Below are 18,706 nucleotides of genomic sequence, written 5' to 3'. Positions count from 1 at the left end.
ATTAGCGGAGATTGAGGCCTGGTGGATAACGAGAAGAGAGGATATATTGAAGGGCAAGTTCCCATCTCCGGAGTTCGGATGGGTTGGTGTTGGTGGGAAGTATCCAGATAACCCGGACAGTGTAACACTGTGCCAAGATGTGCTGGCCGTGCGCCAAGGCATGTTTAGCCACAGGGTGATACTCATTACCAACAAACACTGTCTGCCTGTGTCCATTCATGCGAATGGACAGTTTGTTGCTGGTCATTCCCACATAGAAAGTGTCACAGTGTAGGCAGGTCAGTTGATAAATCACGTGGGTGCTTTCACACATGGCTTTGCCTTTGATTGTGTACACCTTCCGGGTTACAGGACTGGAGTAGGTGGTGGTGGGAGGGTGCATGGGACAGGTTTTACACCGGGGCCGGTTACAAGGGTAGGAGCCAGAGGGTAGGGAATGTGGTTTGGGGATTTCGTAGGGATGAACCAAGAGGTTACGAAGATTCACCTGGTCCTACTCCAAATCCCATGCCACTTTCCTTGACGTTGACCTCCATCTGTCCAATGGCCAGCTCCACACATCCGTCCACATCAAATCCACGAACAAGCAACAGTACCTCCATTATGACAGCTGCCACCCATTCCACATCCAACGGTCCCTTCCCTACAGCCTAGGCCTTCGTGGCAAACGAATCTGCTCCAGTCCTGAATCCCTGAACCATTACACCAACAACCTGAAAACAGCTTTCGCATCCCGCAACTACCCTCCCGACCTGGTACAGAAGCAAATAACCAGAGCCATTTCCTCATCCCCTCAAACCCAGAACCTCTCACAGAAGAACCCCAAAAGTGCCCCACTTGTGACAGGATACTTCCCGGGACTGGATCAGACTCTGAATGTGGCTCTCCAGCAGGGATATGACTTCCTAAAATCCTGCTCCGAAATGAGATCCATCCTTCATGAAATCCTCCCCACTCCACCAAGAGTGTCTTTCCGCCGTCCACCTAACCTTCGTAACCTCTTGGTTCGTCCCTATGAAATCCCCAAACCACCTTCCCTACCCTCTGGCTCCTACCCTTGTAACCGCCCCCGGTGTAAAACCTGTCCTATGCACCCTCCCACCACCACCTACTCCAGTCCTGTAACCCAGAAGGTGTACACAATCAAAGGCAGAGCCACGTGTGATAGCACCCACGTGATTTACCAACTGACCTGCCTACACTGTGACGCTTTCTATGTGGGAATGACCAGCAACAAACTGTCCTTTCGCATGAATGGGACACAGGCAGACAGTGTTTGTTGGTAATGAAGATCTCCCTTTGGCTAAACATGCCTTGGTGCACGCCCAGCACATCTTGGCACAGTGTTACACTGTCCGGGTTATCTGGATACTTCCCACCCACACCAACCCATCCGAACTCCGGAGATGGGAACTTGCCCTTCAATATATCCTCTCTTCTCATTATCCACCAGGCCTCAATCTCCGCTAATTTCAAGTTACCGCCACTCATACCTCACCTGTCATTCAACATCATCTTTGCATCCACACTTCCGCCACAACTGACATCTCTACCCAAACTCTTTGCCTTTAAATATTTCAGCTTGTGTCTGCGTATGTATGGATGGATATGTGTGCGTGTGTGCGCAAGTATATACCTATCCTTTTTTACCCCTAAGGTAAGTCTTTCCGCTCCCGGGATTGGAATGACTCCTTACCCTCTCCCTTAAAACCCACATCCTTTTGTCTTTCCCTCTCCTTCCCTCTATCCTGAAGAAGCAACTGTTGTTTGTGTGTTATTTTATTGTGCCTGTCTACCGGCGCTTTATATATTAATTTTTGTTTGTTGGAGAATAACAAAAGCACTCGCGCAAGTGTTCATTTTCTCCCAGCACATTTATTGATTGAGCAGTTCGTGGATGTACTGCCATTTCGTACGGTCTGACGGAGACAGTAGACTGGCAGTCGGACGTGTCTGCGTCATCAGGTGTATAAGAACCTTCAGCATCGCAGCGCGTCAGCAATCGTTGGTTAATATATTAAAAAACTAAAAACCCACCTCAGTTGCGGGTCGGACTCGTAAGTGAGCGACCATTTGTAGCTGCAGTATATGACAGGTAATGGCCCATCGAACATAGGCCGGTGTGAGGTGGAGTGTACACCATTAAGTTAAGTAGTGGTTTTGACTTTGTAAATATGTACTGTTTGTGTTTTCCTTTTCTTTTTAGTTTATAAATGTGTAGCTATGGTGTTCTTTTAATAATTGACAAAGGTCTTCTTTGGCACTTGTGGGTTTTATTGTTGTTCTGAAGAAGGTGAAGTTATCTACGCCGAAACCTGGGTTAACACTTAACACTAGGTGCTTCTTTCGCAATCGAGACGGGTTTTTAGTTTTTTAATATATCGTCAGGTGTGCCAATGAAATGAGCTGCCATATGCGCACAGACGACTTGTATCCCCCATTTACGAGCCATTCCCTCCGCAGTCTGCACGTATCTGACAGAAGTACCTGTTGGGAAAACCATTTCTCGCCACCCGCGCTTGGATTCTTGCAGCATCTGATGAGGTTTGCGTGATGCCTGGTGTATGTTGCCATTTTGAAAACCTTTTGTAATGTAAAACATTGCTGAGTAAACAGTACATCATCTTTACTGAACGAATAGAGCAGGTCTATTGCTGTTCACTGTTGTCCCTGAGATTACAAAGCTTTCAGTGGCTCACAATTACTTCCAAGCCCATAAATTCCTATACCAAAGTTATTGCATTCCTATACCAAAGTTTTTACATTCCGTCTGTTTGTGTACTGCCTTTTGAATTGCCCCGTAATTGTGCCGTCACAAAGTTTAGTGGCAATGTTCCTTTTACAGGCCGATCCCGAATGTGTCGGGCTGCTGGAAAGGTGTCCTGAACAGCGGCAAGACGGGCCTCTTCAACCCGGCGCACACGGTTGCCTACCTGGGCTCGAACCTGCCTGCAGCACCCGGCGGAAAGCCCGGGGAATTCGTCCGAGGAGGTGAGTGCTGGGCCGTGCGGTGTGGTGCAGGGGATTGTGGGAATGTGCTTGCCTCGCTTCACAGTGGTCTCGTGGGAACTGTTCTGTTGCTTGTGGTTTCGCTTGCTCCTCAATAAGAACGTGTGTAACAGCTCGTGCGCAAATGGGCAGTCTTGTGACAGAATAAAATATTCCCGTCCTTCCGGCTGCCTCGAGTGGTCGTACGTCTGCGAGCTTTCGGTAGCGTGCTACTCGCCCCTTTGTCAGTTTGTAACTCATTGCTGTGTGGCTGAGACCCTCCTGCTTGTACAGAGTGTGAAGAGTATGTAGAGGCAACTTAGTAATAAACTTTTGATAAGGAACTCGTGTCGAAAAATGTACCATTTAGATGTAAAATGAGTTTGAATATCGAATTTTCAAACCTCCCTCTCCACACGAGGGAGACAATGAGCACTGACCCTTGTGCTATATGACAGATGCTCTACACAGTGACCCTGCTGTTAGCTGCACGAGGTGTATCTCCCACACACGATCCATGAGACTTGGCGCATGTTCGTGAAGCCCAGTAGCCGACCCCTCTAGTTGCGAACATACAAATTTCTCTCAGCCCCTGTTACAGGGGGACGAAAATGGTTTGTGATGGACTTCAGTGATCTGGAAAGCATTCCCAGTACATGCATTGTGCAGCACTAACATTCCATGATGTACCCTAAAGCGGAAGATTTGAAAATGACCCAGTCGTCAGACTTATTTTACATTCAAACTATACATTACCGGACATGTTTTCCTTATCAAACCTTTACATACTAAGTCCCCTCTACAACTGCTAGAAGCTGACCAAAAGCTCGTAGACATATTTCTTTGCATATGATGCCTGCTAAACATTGTTTCAAACATTCTACACTCCCTATGAATCCTCCTTGGGCAGCTTGTAGTTTTAACCTCTCTTACTTTTATGAAAATTACATTGGTATTCACATAGTCTGTTCCCATTACATTGAGAATAAATAAGAGATAAAATTACAAGGGTGAGTCAAACGAAAACCTTAAATATTTTTTTAAATATTATTTATTGTGAAGTAGTGGTACAAAGCTGTATCACTTTTCAACATAATCTCCCCCACACACATTGCAAGTCCTCCAGTGCTTACAAAGTGCATAAATTCTTTTAGAAAAAAAATTCTTTTGGTAGTCCGCGAAACCACTTGTGCACCACTTGGCATACCTCTTTGTCAGAACGGAACTTCTTTCCTCCCATTTCATCTTTGAGTCATCCAAACATATGGAAATCACTTGGGGCAAGGTCTGGTGAGTATGGTGGATGAGGAAGACACTCAAAATGCAGGTCTGTGATTCTTGCAACTGTTGTAGGGGCAGTGTGGGGCCTTGCATTGTCACGTTGCAAAAGGACACCTGCTGACAGCAATCCACGACGCTTTGATATGATTGCAGGCAGCAGATGATTTTTAGGAAATCTGTGTACGATGCACTGGTGACAGTGGTCCCTCTAGGCATGTAATGCTCCAAAATGACGCCTATTTGTCCCAAAAGAGAGTCAGCGTAACCTTCCCTGCTGATGGTTCTGTTCGAAACTTCTTTGGTTTTGGTTATGAGGAATAGCGCCATTCCTTGCTCGCTCTCTTTGTTTCCAGTTGGTGGAAGTGAACCCAGGTTTCGTCCCCAGTAACGATTTTTGCAAGGAAGCCATCACCTTCTCATTCAAAGTGCCGAAGAAGTTCTTCACAAGCATCGACACGTCGTTCTCTCATTTCGGGAGTCAGCTGCTGTGGCACCCATCTTGCAGACACTTTGTGAAACTGGGGCACATCGTGCACAATGTGGTGTGCTGACCCGTGGCTAATCTGTAAACATGCTGCAATGTCATTCAGTGCCACTCGGTGGTTTTCCTTCACTGTGGCTTCAACTGCTGCAATGTTCTGTGGAGTCACAACTCGTTGTGCCTGACCATTTTCGAACTTCCTACTCGTTTCATAGTTTTGCTGCTGTGACAAACATGCATCACCGTACTGAACCTTCATTCTTCTTTGGTGCAAGTCGCAAGTGGGACAGCCGTCTTTATACTGATACTGCGACGGTACGTGTGCATCTGCGCTATGCTGCCACCTACAGGCCATTCTGCACATTGTTTGTAGCACGCTTACCAACTTACAGGATAGCGCGAAATTTCGATTTGTTATTACAAATTTAGGGTTTTCATTTGACTCACCCTCGTAGAACTGTTCATAATTTCATGTTGATGTTGGGAGAAAAGATGTTTTACTTAGCTTCAATCCACTGTCGAATTACTACCACTCATTCTTGCTGTGGGAATAGCTTTTCTAGTGGTATGATCCTGTTTGCAAAATAGATTTCAGTGTTCCAGTTTTTTCAATGACATTGAATGAAATGTAACAGGCCACGTTAGACACTTTTCCCTTGTTTTATTAATGGCCTTCTTTGATAATCACATGCAGTCAAGATAAGTACGAGAATACAACACCGTGCAAATGTGCTCTGCACATCTCTACTATTTCCCACTAAGACAACTTACTTCAAAGCACATCCTCCAGAGATATTAATCAAAACATAAATAAAAGTAGTTCATTCATATTATACATTCATTCATTATTTTCTAAGAGTAATCACTAGTAACAATAATAATTATAATAATAGTTATGATGATACCAACAATCATAAATACAATTGTAATCATAACATCAAAAATTTCCAAATAAATTAGTTATACAAGAATAACGAAGTTTTCAAAATAGTCTCGAAACAGTCATCAGTGAGATGCAATTTACTCATGTATTTCATTTTTAATATGTGTATATAATTAGTATGAATATAACTTAAGTTAGGAGGATAAATGAAAAAGAAATTGTATATAAAGCTTTATTAGATCACGTAAATTATGAGTGTATCATGTTCTTCATTAAATAATGAGAGTGCACTACTGACCGGAGCTCCCACGTTGCTAAATATATACATTACCAAGCCTGTGACTTTTATTTAACATTGTTCTTAATTGAAGACATCTTGTCATGAAAAACTGACTACAGTTGGTACAATGAAAGAAAACGCCATCTGAATCACAATCATTTAAAAGAAAAAAATGAGCTGTAATGAGAATGAATGAGATAGCCAATAGGAACCATGCAGGAACATTTTTAAACAATTTAATATTTTTGTTCTCCCAAAACATATATTTAAGCCCTGGAATAATCAAAATATTAAATTCTTTAAAAATATTCCTTCACGATTCCATACTGGATACTGCTGTCATTGTAAAATCTAAACAGATAAGAATCCAAACAATTGTTCCAAAAAATAAAAATGAGAAGGACTCGCATTCTTTGATGCAGAACTTTTTGCACAAAGTCAGGATCATCATGTGAATGGTTGATATCGTCATTCTTACTGCCATTGTTAATGTCATAGTCAACAAAATATTGTTCCAGTTGACACACAATTTTGTTGCCCATAAGAAAACGTGAGACAGTGTCTTTCATTTCTTCAGGTAGGGAACAAAACTTGATTCCATAAAACAAAGATAATCTACCATCTTAGTTACAAACTACAGTTCTGTGATATATTGGCCGTTTTAAAATCTACATGTCCCACACAACGCAACAAAGACCAATCGAACTCATTTATATACATTATTTCATATTTAAAAATGGGAAAAAATTGTACCTCTATCAAATGATGACATTGGCAGTCTACTGAAATTTGTGTGTTCTGTCAGTTGTAGAGTTTCCCACACAAATTGTTGAGAACCCTAACAGTTGGATGTCTCTATTACAGCACTGCAGACCTGCCCTGACGTAAAACTTGGAACCCAACTACTTCCATCACCAGGGAGGTGGCGCAGTGGTTAGCACACTGATTTCTCAATTGGGAGGTTGTCCAGAGTTGGGTTCTCGTTAGTCCCCTAAACTGTTAAGGCAAATGCCAGGATTGTTTCTTGGGAAAGGACATAACCGATTTCCTTCCCCACTTCATTGTCCGTGTCTCACACCATGGTACAGGCATGTGGGGTAGCAAACAATTTTGTGGCTGGGTTGAGAATTTATTGATAGGGAGGAGGCAGCATGTCATTTCAAATGGGGAGTCATCAACAGAAGTGGAAGTGTTGTATATTAATGACCTTGGGGACAATATTAACACTCTGCCGTCCGGTGACACCGCAGTGGTGTCGTTTGCATAGTATCGCTCAGTGGCTGGCAAGAGCACTTTAGTATGTTTTACATTCTGCTGGTGTGTTGTTTAGGTAACAATAAGTTACACATGTCAACAAGTTTTTTGTTTTTATTAGTACTTGTGCCAGTTCATCATGGCAGACAAAAGAGACGATACGATCATTTATGATGAATGGGCAGATGACTTGTCTGACGTTCCGGACGATTTGGCCAATTGGGAAGAAGACATTGAATCTTTTAAAAAAAAATGTAAAAAAAAATTCGAAGTGTAGCAGAATCATTGGAAGATAGTGAAATACGTCCAAGAAGAATTCGGTGAACGTTAAGGTAGCCAACTGATTTGGATGAATCGGACAAAGAAGACAGTACACAGTGGGCAGAATTTGATTTACTGGGCACCAATAATAAATTTGAAGGATCTTTGGGTCCAAACATATTTCCCAAAGATACACAGAACGTCAAGTATATCATAGAATTATATATTGGGAATGATCTATTTGAATATATTAGCTACAAAATCAACAAGTACTACAGTCAAAATTGCAATAGAAGGAGACTGGATAAAAAAATGCCAAATTTGTTGACATTACGGGACGAGAAAATAGTTTGGGCTTGCTATCCATATGGGAACTGTAAAAAAAGCAAGGATCCATGATTATTGGTCAACGAATCCATTGACACACACACACACACACACACACACACACACCGATATTTCGCAAAATGATGTCCCACAACCGATTCAGACAAATATTATCATTCCTACAATTTTCCGACAACAACAATACACCAGCTAATGCTGACTGGCTTTTCAAAGTGCAATTCGTAATTGATTATTTTCCAAAAACTTTAAATAAACAAATATTGGAAACAAACAAATTTTGTATGTATGTATTTCTTTGAAATTTCCTGAAATTAGGGGAACAGGGTTGAGCACTTATGGGAGCCAACAATGAGGTTAGTAAAACTTAACAATTTTTAATCTCCCGATAGTGGCAAAAACGGCTGGCGACAAGCCAAGTAATCTGAATCAGCGCTGCCGGCATCAAGCGAATCAATTTGTACGAGACGTGCGGACAGCAAAGTATTAATAGTAATCTGAGACTTTTTGCAGATGATGTAATGGTGTAATGAAGTACTGTGGAAAGAAGCTGTATAAGTATTCAGTCAGCTCTCAATAATGTTTCTTCTAGTTTTTGTTGTGCGTTTGTCCCATGCTGGTGTAGGGTCAGCACGGTTATGAATGTACTTTGCATGGTTTAATTTAAGGAGTGGCTGGATGCCCTTCCTGTTGCCTTCCCATTCACTCCCCTTCCCCCCTATCCGCACCCGCTACTCCCTACCCCCTCCTCTCGGGTGGGATGTGTGTACACCAACTGTTTGCATGCAGCATGAGTCATACGAAAGCATGCAAAAGTTTTCTTATTGTTTACGAATCGTGAACTGAGGCAAGACTTGGGTACCAGCACAGTATTCACCTTACAAGATGTGAGAAACTGCTTGAAAACCACACCCAGGCTGGCCAGCACACCGACCTTCAGTGTTAATGTGCTGGATGGATTTGTTTTGGGATCAGCACACATCCCAAACTGGGAAGCGGCGCTTTAACACGTATGGCTATACAGGCGGGTATCTTGATAATGTTTCAAATGGTGAAAACATTGGCAGCATGCTTTAAATGCTGAGAAAGCAAAATTATGCTCTTCACAAAAATCAGAAAGAAGTGTCGTATGACTACGATATCAGTGATTAATGTTTGTGTTGTGTGATGATCATAATGAGAGAAGGGTGAAACCTGGTGGCAGCACATAGCCTACTCTACGTAAATAGCACCGAGTGGGGGGGGGGGGGCTGCTAAGCTTAATGTCCACATCCAACAGGTGGAGAGGAGTCTTCTGAAGTAAGAGTGATTTCAGGTGTGCCACAGGGAAGTGTCATAGGACCGTTGCTATTCACAATATACATAAATGACCTTTGGGATGACATCGGACGTTCACTGAGGCCTTTTGCAGATGATGTAGTGGTGTATCGAGAGGTTGTAACAATGGAAAATTGTACTGAAATGCAGGAGAATCTGCAGCAAATTGACGCATGGTGCAGGGAATAGCAATTGAATCTCAATGTAGACAAGTGTAATGTGCTTCGAATACATAGAAAGGTAGATCTCCTATCATTTAGCTACAAAATAGCAGGTCAGCAACTGGAAGCAGTTAATTCCATAAATTGTCTGGTAGTACGCATTAGGAGTGATTTAAAATGGAATGATCATATAAAGTTGATTGTCGGTAAAGCAGATGCCAGACTGAGATTCATTGGAAGAATCCTAGAGAAATGCAGTCCGAAAACAAAGGAAGTAGGTTACAGCATGCTTGTTCGCCCTCTGCTTGAATACTGCTCATCAGTGTGGGATCCGTACCAGATAGGGTTGATAGAGGAGATAGAGAAGATCCAACAGAGAGCAGCACGCTTCGTTATAGGATCATTTAGTAATTGCGAAAGCACTACGGAGGTGATAGATAAACTCCAGTGGAAGACTCTGCAGGAGAGACGCTCAGTAGCTCGGTACGGGTTTTTGTTAAAGTTTCGAAAACATACCTTCACCGAAGAGTCGAGCAGTATATTGCTCCCTCCTACGTATATCTCGCGAAGAGACCGTGAGGGTAAAATCAGAGAGATTAGAGCCCACACAGAGGCATACCGACAATCCTTCTGTCCACCAACAATATGGGACTGGAATAGAAGGGAGAACCAATAGAGGTACTCAAGGTACACTCCGCCACACACCGTCAGGTGGCTTTCAGAATATGGATGTAGTGTAGATGTAGAGATGTGGGTCACCATTGACAGTGTCTCATGCCTTCACTTTCATAGCACACTGTGGAGGGGTTTGGTATTCAAATCAGGACACTGGCATAAAGTCTGGTGATCAGGAACTTCATACCACCACTTCTTCACTTCTTCCCTCGCCAGCAAAATACTGGTAGTGATAATTTTTCCCACCACCAGGATTTGAACTGGGGCTTACCGCCAGGTCGAGCACCACCGCACGAGCGTGCATTAGTGACCTTGGTCGTGGAGACAGGTATTTGTAGGGATATGAAATAGAATGGGCTTGACCGTGGGAGAGCATCGCGAGGATGCTACACAAATTGATTTTCTTGATGAACACTACTTAAAAATGTTCAAGAACCAGCTTTCAGAGAGGACACTCTAAAATTCTTCAGCCCCTTACATCTCACCCCTGTAGGGACCGAAAGGGCAGGATTATACTGTTTACAGGGTGCACAGAGGCATTTTAAGTAGCGATTCTTCTTGCACTCCGATTGTAAATGAAGCAGAAAGGAATCGTAATATGTGATTAATGGGAAGTTCCATCTGCTATGCATTTCACAGTGGTGTACAAAGATTACTATAGACATAGACATTAAACCCTGACATTTGTATTTCCTTTTTGGAAACTGGTTTGATGAGAATCTTCTAATAAGTCAAAAAAAGCTCTCCTCCCGTGACCTGTCACATAACCAAGTTCAACTGTACGTTTTGCCCTGCATAAATATTAAATTGAGTCTTGTGATATATCTTTTGTTATCAGTAACAAGTTTTGGAAATGATGACAACATTTCGAGAAAAAAAACTTCTGTGTTTTTGGAATGGGTAACTGCTGGATGCAACCTTCTTGTATGGCTGTTTGTGTAATGTTGCTGGGTTACTGCTTGTCTCCCATAACTGGTCATCATATTTTGTACTGTTCGGCAGCATCGCTAGTATGGTGGCTCAGGGCTTGGTAGGCTATCTGTGTGGGCAATGTTCTCTGTTGTCTGTCCTCTTGTAGTGTGCAAAATTCAACTTCTCACGGTGGGTTCTGCGTCTCGGTCTTAGTGACTTGTGCACTGGGGTGTGGTCATTATCAGTATTCGTCACTGCCACAGTTTTATGTACGGTTGACATTTCTTTTGCAGACAGCGTCAGGTCCCTCAGGTCGTCGACATCCGGTAAAATGTCAGGTACGTAACAGCAGTGATCGAAAGTAACTGTAAGAGGATATTCTTATGCAGCAACTTGCTTTGGCCGTAATTGTGTTAAGATCGTGTATCGTACTGAGCAAAAAATGGCATTACGTGGCAGAAACTAAAACTTCACTGTGTTCTGGTAATTTGTGTAGACTACAACTTTTAGCTTCAAGTATGCATATGACAAATATCTAATAACTGAATTAAAAAGGGGAGAAAACTATAATGACAGACCATTAAATACAGAAGATTTCAAAATGAAGTTGTTACATAGCTGCTGGGCTGTACTTTCCTGATAGCAGAGTGCTTTTGAAATTGTAGTGAATGTGAAGGAGTCTCTTAGAGTGTGTGAAGCAAATATAGGTGGCACAAAGAAGTAATCTGGTTGCATGGGGAAGGGGGGGGCGGCAGGGGCAATGTGAGTGGAATAACAAGGTTTCTGATGTGAAGAAATGACACACCAGTTACGTTAAAAATCAATTTCCAACACAACTAGTGTGCCATTTCTTCACATCAGTAGTCTTGGAAAACAATTGCTGAAATTAGTGAACAAAATGAGAATGACAAGATTGGTCTTCGCGGTGGGAGGGGACGTTGGGAGGGGGAATGCTGACGTAATCGGCACTTGGTGCTACCGACAGAAACTACAATGTTTAGCTTCACTGTGCAGTTTTGACACCACAACTGCAAGATTGCTGGCGTTTTCAGAAATGAATAAAAACATGGAAGTCTAAACGTAGTGTTCTGGACAAATCTTATATTTGAGGGAACCGAACAACATACCAGTCAGGCAATTTTAATGTGCCATTTACATGCAGGTACCACTGTTACCAAAGTGGTCATCTTTAAGTGTGAACATGCATCATTTTCCTTTCAATTCTTGCTCTGATGGGGATAAACAAGCTGGTAGCTTGTTGTGATGTACAGAATATCTAATAATAAATCAATACTTAAATGTACAACTCTAAAACTGACAATGTATTTACGATGTGTAGTCAATATTTTGAAAGGCCAGTACATCGATATTTTTTCCCTTAATATATCGATACTTTTTTTCATTTATCGAGGGCTGACAATTAAATTTTTTAAAATATCAATATGTTGGATTCCCGATAGTTTTAAAAATATTAACAGTCCTAATTGTGGTGTTAATGGCAGCCTACACAGGGAACAGTAATTCCCCAGTCCAATCAGTGCTATTCTCCGATTGATGTCGTGAGGTGCCGTAGCACATTGTAGGATGTCCATTATTGATTCTCGGATGACAGAAGCATACGTGAAGGCATTGCGGTGTCTTCAGTGCACAGTGAGGCGATCCTTCCTCGGGGCGGTCACATGTGGCCGACCGGTACGTCGACGATGGTATGCCTTCCCTCGCGTTCCCATTCGGCCCAGCATTGGGCCACTGTCACATTTGAATTCTCCACAAATCTGGATGTTGCACAATTCGATGAGCTGGTGGAATAGAGGCCCATAATGAGGGATCTTTCAAACTCTGTCATGTACTGATAACGCCATCTCATAAAAGTACGCAGCATCTGCACATCCTTCACAGTGATCACTCAGCATTTCAGGTAGTTCACACCCTTAAACACCCTACCAGACCTGCTTACAACACTTGTGTACTCTGGTGTTTTGTGCTAGTTACATTGACATCTGCCAATGTCTTTTGGTTATTTCATTTTTTGCCAGACAGTGTATACAGCTTGAATTGCAAAAAAACATCTACTGCAAATATTGCAGAAATGGAAAGTGCTGTTGATGTGCAGTTTTCACAGAATGGATTTGTACTAAGAGGCTCATATAATTAGCCAATAATTGTAATAATACTTACAACAGAACCTCCCAGTCGCACCCCCCTACCCCCCTCAGATTCAGTTATAAGTTGGCACAGTGGATAGGCCTTGGTGTAGCACTATGAAAAAAATAAGCAAAATATACAAACTGAGTAGTCCATGTGCAAGATATGCAATATCAAGGACAGTGTGAGCTCAGGAGCGCCATGGTCCCGTGGTTAGCGTGAGCAGCTGCGGAGTGAGAGGTCCTTGGTTGAAGACTTCCCTCGAGTGAAAAGTTTACTTTCTTTATTTTCACATAGTTATGATCTGTCCGTTCGTTTATTGACGTCTCTGTTCACTGTAATAAGTGTAGTGTCCGTGTTTTGCGACCGCACCGCAAAACCGTGCGATTAGTAGACGAAAGAACGTGCCTCTCCAATGCTAACCGAAAACATTTGATCGCAAGGTCACAGGTCAACCGATTCATGCACAGGAAAACACGTGTGATATATTCTGTACGACACTGGTGACGGCATGTGCGTCACAAGACAGGAATATGTTGTTGACCCACCTAGCTTGTACACTAGGTGAATGGGTAAAAATATTCTTCATTGCGCGATTTAGGTTTTCTTGTGGATGTGATAATCACTCCCAAAATGTGATGGAAAGCATAAGAGTTTGTCGCACAAACTGCAACAAATAAATGCAACAGTTCACAGTCACACACTTTTTCCTGTTTTCTGTCAAAACATATGTTTTTAACGTTTTCAAATTTTTCCGTGTGTAGACCGTCAAATCCTGCATATGTCCAAGCAAATCTGTACATGTCCTGGAATTTTGGAGAGCGAAGTTGATTATGTGTGAGTGCCTGAACTTTGATAATTGCCCTAAAAAATTTAAACTTTTTGTCGAAAGAAGATTTGAACCCAGAACCTCTCGTTCCGCAGCTGCTCACGCTAACCAAGGGACCGTGGCACTCCTGAGCTCACATCATCCGTGATGTTGCCTATCTTGCACATGGACTACTCAGTTTGTATACTTTGCTTATTTTTTTCATAGTTCCACACAACTTCTTCCTGTTTTCTTGATTTGTCAGTGTTCAGTTTTTCAAGACCTATCCACTGCGCCAACTTATAACTAAATCTGAGGGGGGTGCGATGGGGAGGTTCCCTTGTTAGGAAATGTATATTTTGTGCAAACATACCCTTTTTTTTGATGGAACAGTGCTTTATTGACATTGACAGACTGAGATGACTTTGAGGTCCCTTACTCCGAGGAGCGTAGGGCATGATGCGAGAGACCTGCACCGCCGTATTAGACGAGGTCCTAGCAGAGACGGTTTGCCATTGCCTTCCTCTGACCGTAATGAGGATGAGCGATGATGGTGAAGAAGACACCACCACAACACTCAGTCATCTCAAGGCAGGGTACATGCCTGACCCTGCCGGGAATCGAACCCGGGACCCCGTGCTCAGCAATCGACAACGCTACCGCTAGACCACGATCTGTGGACTGACAGACTAAAAGTAGGGTAAATTGGAACGACAGTGGTACTTGTTGCAGGATTCTAGTGTGAACCAATTATGAGATACTGTATTTTGAAAAGTTCTCACACTGAGTCTTGTACAACATCTGTGGTAGCCCACACTAAAGAACAACTTAAGTGAATGCGCTAGTTGTGTGGGTTGTGACCAGTAACAAGACAGCTGACCGTGAGAGGTTGTGTTCACAGTGTCCACCACCAGCAGCAATACACGTTTCCAGTCTGGTGTGGAACGATTACTGCACAGGTGCTAGCATTTCAGTGGAGACGTCCAGACTGCTGTAGTACGTCATTGTGTATCATCGGGTGCAGTCGGTATGCCCTTGTAAACAGTATCTTTCAGCTTTCCCCACAGAAAAAAGTCTACAGGTGTCAAATCTGAGGAACGGGCCAGCCGAGATACAGGTCCTCTGCATCCAATCGAATGATTCGGAAATAATTTGTGGAGACGTGCTGTAGTACTTTGTGCACTGTCGACTGGACAGCCGTGATGTCGGTACCACAGGTTGCTCTTATTCTGTAGGTTGTGGAAGATGGTGTCTCTTAGGAGGCTGCGAAAACTGTGCGGGTTCAGTGTTCTATCTGTGGAAAACGGGGCTGTGAGGTGACAGTTCACTATTCTGCACCACGTGTTTACACTCCGAGGATGCTTATGTCCCACCTGACAAAGCCAATGGGGATTGTCAACAGATGAATAGTGTACGTTTCATAGGTTTCCTGGCCACAATTGGTAAACGTGCCTTCGTCACTAAATAAGATACGAGGGACATTTGAAAAGTCCGTGCAAAAATAAAAACTACTTATGTGTTTGGGGTAAACCTTTTTTTATTTTTCGACATAGTCTCCTTTGAGACTTATACACATTGTCTGATGATGTTCTAATTTGTTGATCCCTTCCGAATAATAGGAATTGTCCACGTCTGCATTTGAATAAAATCTTTGTCCCGCCAGCCATTTCTTCAAATTGGGGAACAAATAGCAGTCCGAGGGAGCCAAGTCTGGAGAGTAGGGGGGGGGGGGGGGGGGGGGGACGTGAAATGAATTGGAATCCTATTTCCATTAATTTTGCGACCACAACTGCTGAGGTGTGTGCTGCTGCATTGTCGTGATGGAAAAGGACTTTTTTGCGGTCCAATTGCCGGCATTTTTCTCGCATCTCGGTTTTCAAATGGTCCAATAATGGTGAATAATATGCACCTATAATAGTTTTACCCTTTTCCAGATAGTCTATCAGGATTATCCCTGGAGAATCCGAAAAGACAGGCGCCATAACCTTTCCGGCCGAAGGAATGCTCTTCGCCTTTTTTTTGTGCAGATTCTCCCATCGTTTAGATTGTTGTTTGGTCTCAGGAGTATAGTAATGTATTCATGTTTCATCGATAGTGACGAAACGGCGCTTGAAGTCCTGTGGACTCTTCCTGAACAGCTGCAAACCATCCTTGCAGCACTTCACACAATTTCGTTTTTGGTCAAGCGTGAGCAATCGCGGAACCCATCTTGCGGATAGCTTTCTCACCTCCAAATGTTCATGTGAAATATGTATCCATTCATTCGAGATGCCCACAGCACTAGCAATCTCACACATCTTAACTCTTCTGTCATCCATGACCACATCACAGATTTTATCAATGATTTCTGGAGTTGTAACCTCCACAGGGCGTCCAGAACGTTCAGCATCACTTCTGCTCATATGGCCACTGCGAAAATTTTGAAACCACTTATAAACTGCCCTAATCGAAGGTACAGAGTCACCGTAATGTATATCAAGCTCCTCTTTAGTCTCCTGAGGAGTTTCGCCCAATAGTCGATGAGGATTATCCCTTGCAAATCCGAAAAGACAGTTGGCATAACCTTGACTCACACGAATGCCAAACACAAAGAAACAGACAAATATGGCTGAAACTTGGAGTGCGTTCTTTCCAGAGATGCTGCTAACTAAACATGACCTCGATACGCGCCAGTGGTGCCATCTCTCGGACTTTCCACAAACTTTTGAAATGCCCCTGGTACGTGATACATTGGGAAGGTGGAGAGAGATTTGATAGGGTAGGAACGTATGTTGGTGGAGAACGCGTAGGACACGTGCCCGACTGGTGCCACTTCCTCGTGCGATTTCACTGGAGCTCATGTGTGGATGAATATTGACAGCAGCAAGAACGTAAATTTCCTATTCTTCCATTCTCATCTGTTTCTATCTGTCACTACCACTTTCACATAACTTTGTGAGGAGGTTGATAAATATTTGCACATTTGGTTGCTGTGTATTTGGATATCTTGCTGTATACATCGTACAAGAACGAACTGCATTCTTCTTACACTCTCCATACACCATGAGCTACTACACTTTTTCTGCATCGGTGAATCCTGTTGTCCACTTACCTATAGTACTCTGACGGACTATCAGGTCGCAGTGCACTTGACGAACACACGAGTGCACTACAGCAAATATAACGATGTCGTACCTAGTCACTATGCAAGTTGAATAGCACAAACAAGTGATGGTGTGGAAACTTTTGAAAATACGATATCTCGAAACTGACTCGCACTAGAATTCTGCAACAAACACAGTGGCATTCTAATATACCTTAATTTTAATCATTTATTGTCAACAGGCATTGTTCCACTTAAAAAAGTGTATGTTTGCACTAAAAGTACACTTTGTAAGTATTATTGCAATCTGTTTGTTGGCTAACAATACAAGCCACTTAAAACCAATCCATTCTGTGAAAGCTGCATGTAAGTAGAACTTTACATTTCCACAATCTTTCCAGTGCAAGTTGTAGGTGGTTCACCTTGGATCCTGGAATCTGTAATGAGTCTAATGTGATTCGCCCTTTTACTTCTACCGCTGTATCTACATCTTTTGAGCTCTTTGCTTTTTAAACTGACGTGTAATCAGAGTTTAATGTAATACATCAACAGTTTTATTAATGAGGCTGTTGATAATGCACACAAAGTTGAAAATGTGTTTAATACATGATAAGTAACTATAACCTCCAATAAAAGCTGTTGAATATATTATTATGTACAAGGTATGGTCATAAAGTTTTAGCTTTCACCTTGAGAAACTAAAGTTATATAATAAATCTTTTATTTCCAGAATGAGATTTTCCTCGGCAGTAGCGTGTGCGCTTATATGAAACTTGCTGGCAGATTAAAACTGTGTGCAGGACTGAGGCTCGAGCTCGGGGCTTTTGCCTTTCGTGGACGAGTGCCCTACTGGCTGAGGTATTCGAGCACGACTCCCTACTGTTCTCACAGCCTTACTTCCTACAGCACCTCGTCTCCTACCTTTCGAACTCACAGAAATTCTCCAGCAGAACTTGCAAGACTAGCGCTCCGCTGCAGAGTGAAAATCTCATTCTGGAAACATCCCCCAGGCTGTGGTTAAGCCATGTCTCCACTATATCCTTTCTTTCAGGAGTGATAGTTCTGCAAGATTCACAGGAGAGCTTCTGTAAAGTTTGGAAGGTAGGAGACGAGATGCTGGCAGAAGTAAAGCTGTGAGTACCGGTCGTGAGTCATGCTTCGGTAGTTCAGATGGTAGGGCACTTGCCCGCGAAAGGCAAAGGTCCCGAGTTCGAGTCTCGGTCGGGCACACAGTTTTAATCTGCCAGGAAGTTTCATATCAGCGCACACTCCGCTGCAGAGTGAAAATTTCATTCTGGAAACATCCCCCAGGCTGTGGCTAAGGCATGTCTTCGCTATATCCTTTCTTTCAGGAGTGCTAGTTCTGCAAGATTCGTAGGAGAGCTTCTGTAAAGTTTGGAAGGTAGGAGACGAGATACTGGCAGAAGTAAAGCTGTGAGTACCGGTCGTGAGTTGTGCTTCAGTAGCTCAGATGGTAGAGCACTTGCCCGCGAAAGGCAAAGGTCCCGAGTTCGAGTCTCGGTCGGGCACACAGTTTTAATCTGCCAGGAAGTTTCATATCAGCGCACACTCCGCTGCAGAGTGAAAATCTCATTCTGGAAACATCCCCCAGGCGGTGGCTAAGCCATGTCCCCGCAATATCCTTTCTTCCAGGAATGCTAGTTCTCCCAGTAAACCTATATAAATAAACATTACTAATAATACGAATGAAAACTTAAATATAGCCAGCTATTGTGGCTGAGTGGTTTCTAGGCGCTTCAGTCTCGAACCGCGCGACCACTACGGTCGCAGGTTCCAATCCTGCTTCGGGCACGGATGTGTGTGATGTCTTTA

The 18,706-nt window shown here is 43.1% G+C and overlaps 1 protein-coding gene across 10 annotated transcripts in view; it reads left to right on the top strand.

Moving 5' to 3' along the window:
* LOC126295315 (activated Cdc42 kinase-like) overlaps nucleotides 1–18,706 on the top strand; it is a 335,217-nt gene that overhangs the window by 139,871 nt on the left and 176,640 nt on the right. For 7 of the 10 annotated variants that reach the window (XM_049987761.1, XM_049987769.1, XM_049987768.1 and 4 more), the window contains exons 10-11: nucleotides 2,846–2,991; nucleotides 11,132–11,176. In XM_049987761.1, the coding sequence (XP_049843718.1) occupies nucleotides 2,846–2,991; nucleotides 11,132–11,176 (191 nt within the window). The remainder of the gene's footprint in view (nucleotides 1–2,845; nucleotides 2,992–11,131; nucleotides 11,177–18,706) is intronic. The other 3 variants (XM_049987766.1, XM_049987765.1, XM_049987770.1) reach the window with 1 other exon arrangement.

This window comes from Schistocerca gregaria, chromosome 11 (assembly GCF_023897955.1).
Source record: "Schistocerca gregaria isolate iqSchGreg1 chromosome 11, iqSchGreg1.2, whole genome shotgun sequence".
In the NCBI taxonomy this organism is placed as follows: domain Eukaryota; kingdom Metazoa; phylum Arthropoda; class Insecta; order Orthoptera; family Acrididae; genus Schistocerca; species Schistocerca gregaria.
The sequence above is the reverse complement of the archived record's forward strand: the minus strand, read 5'-3'. Positions and strand labels throughout refer to the sequence as shown.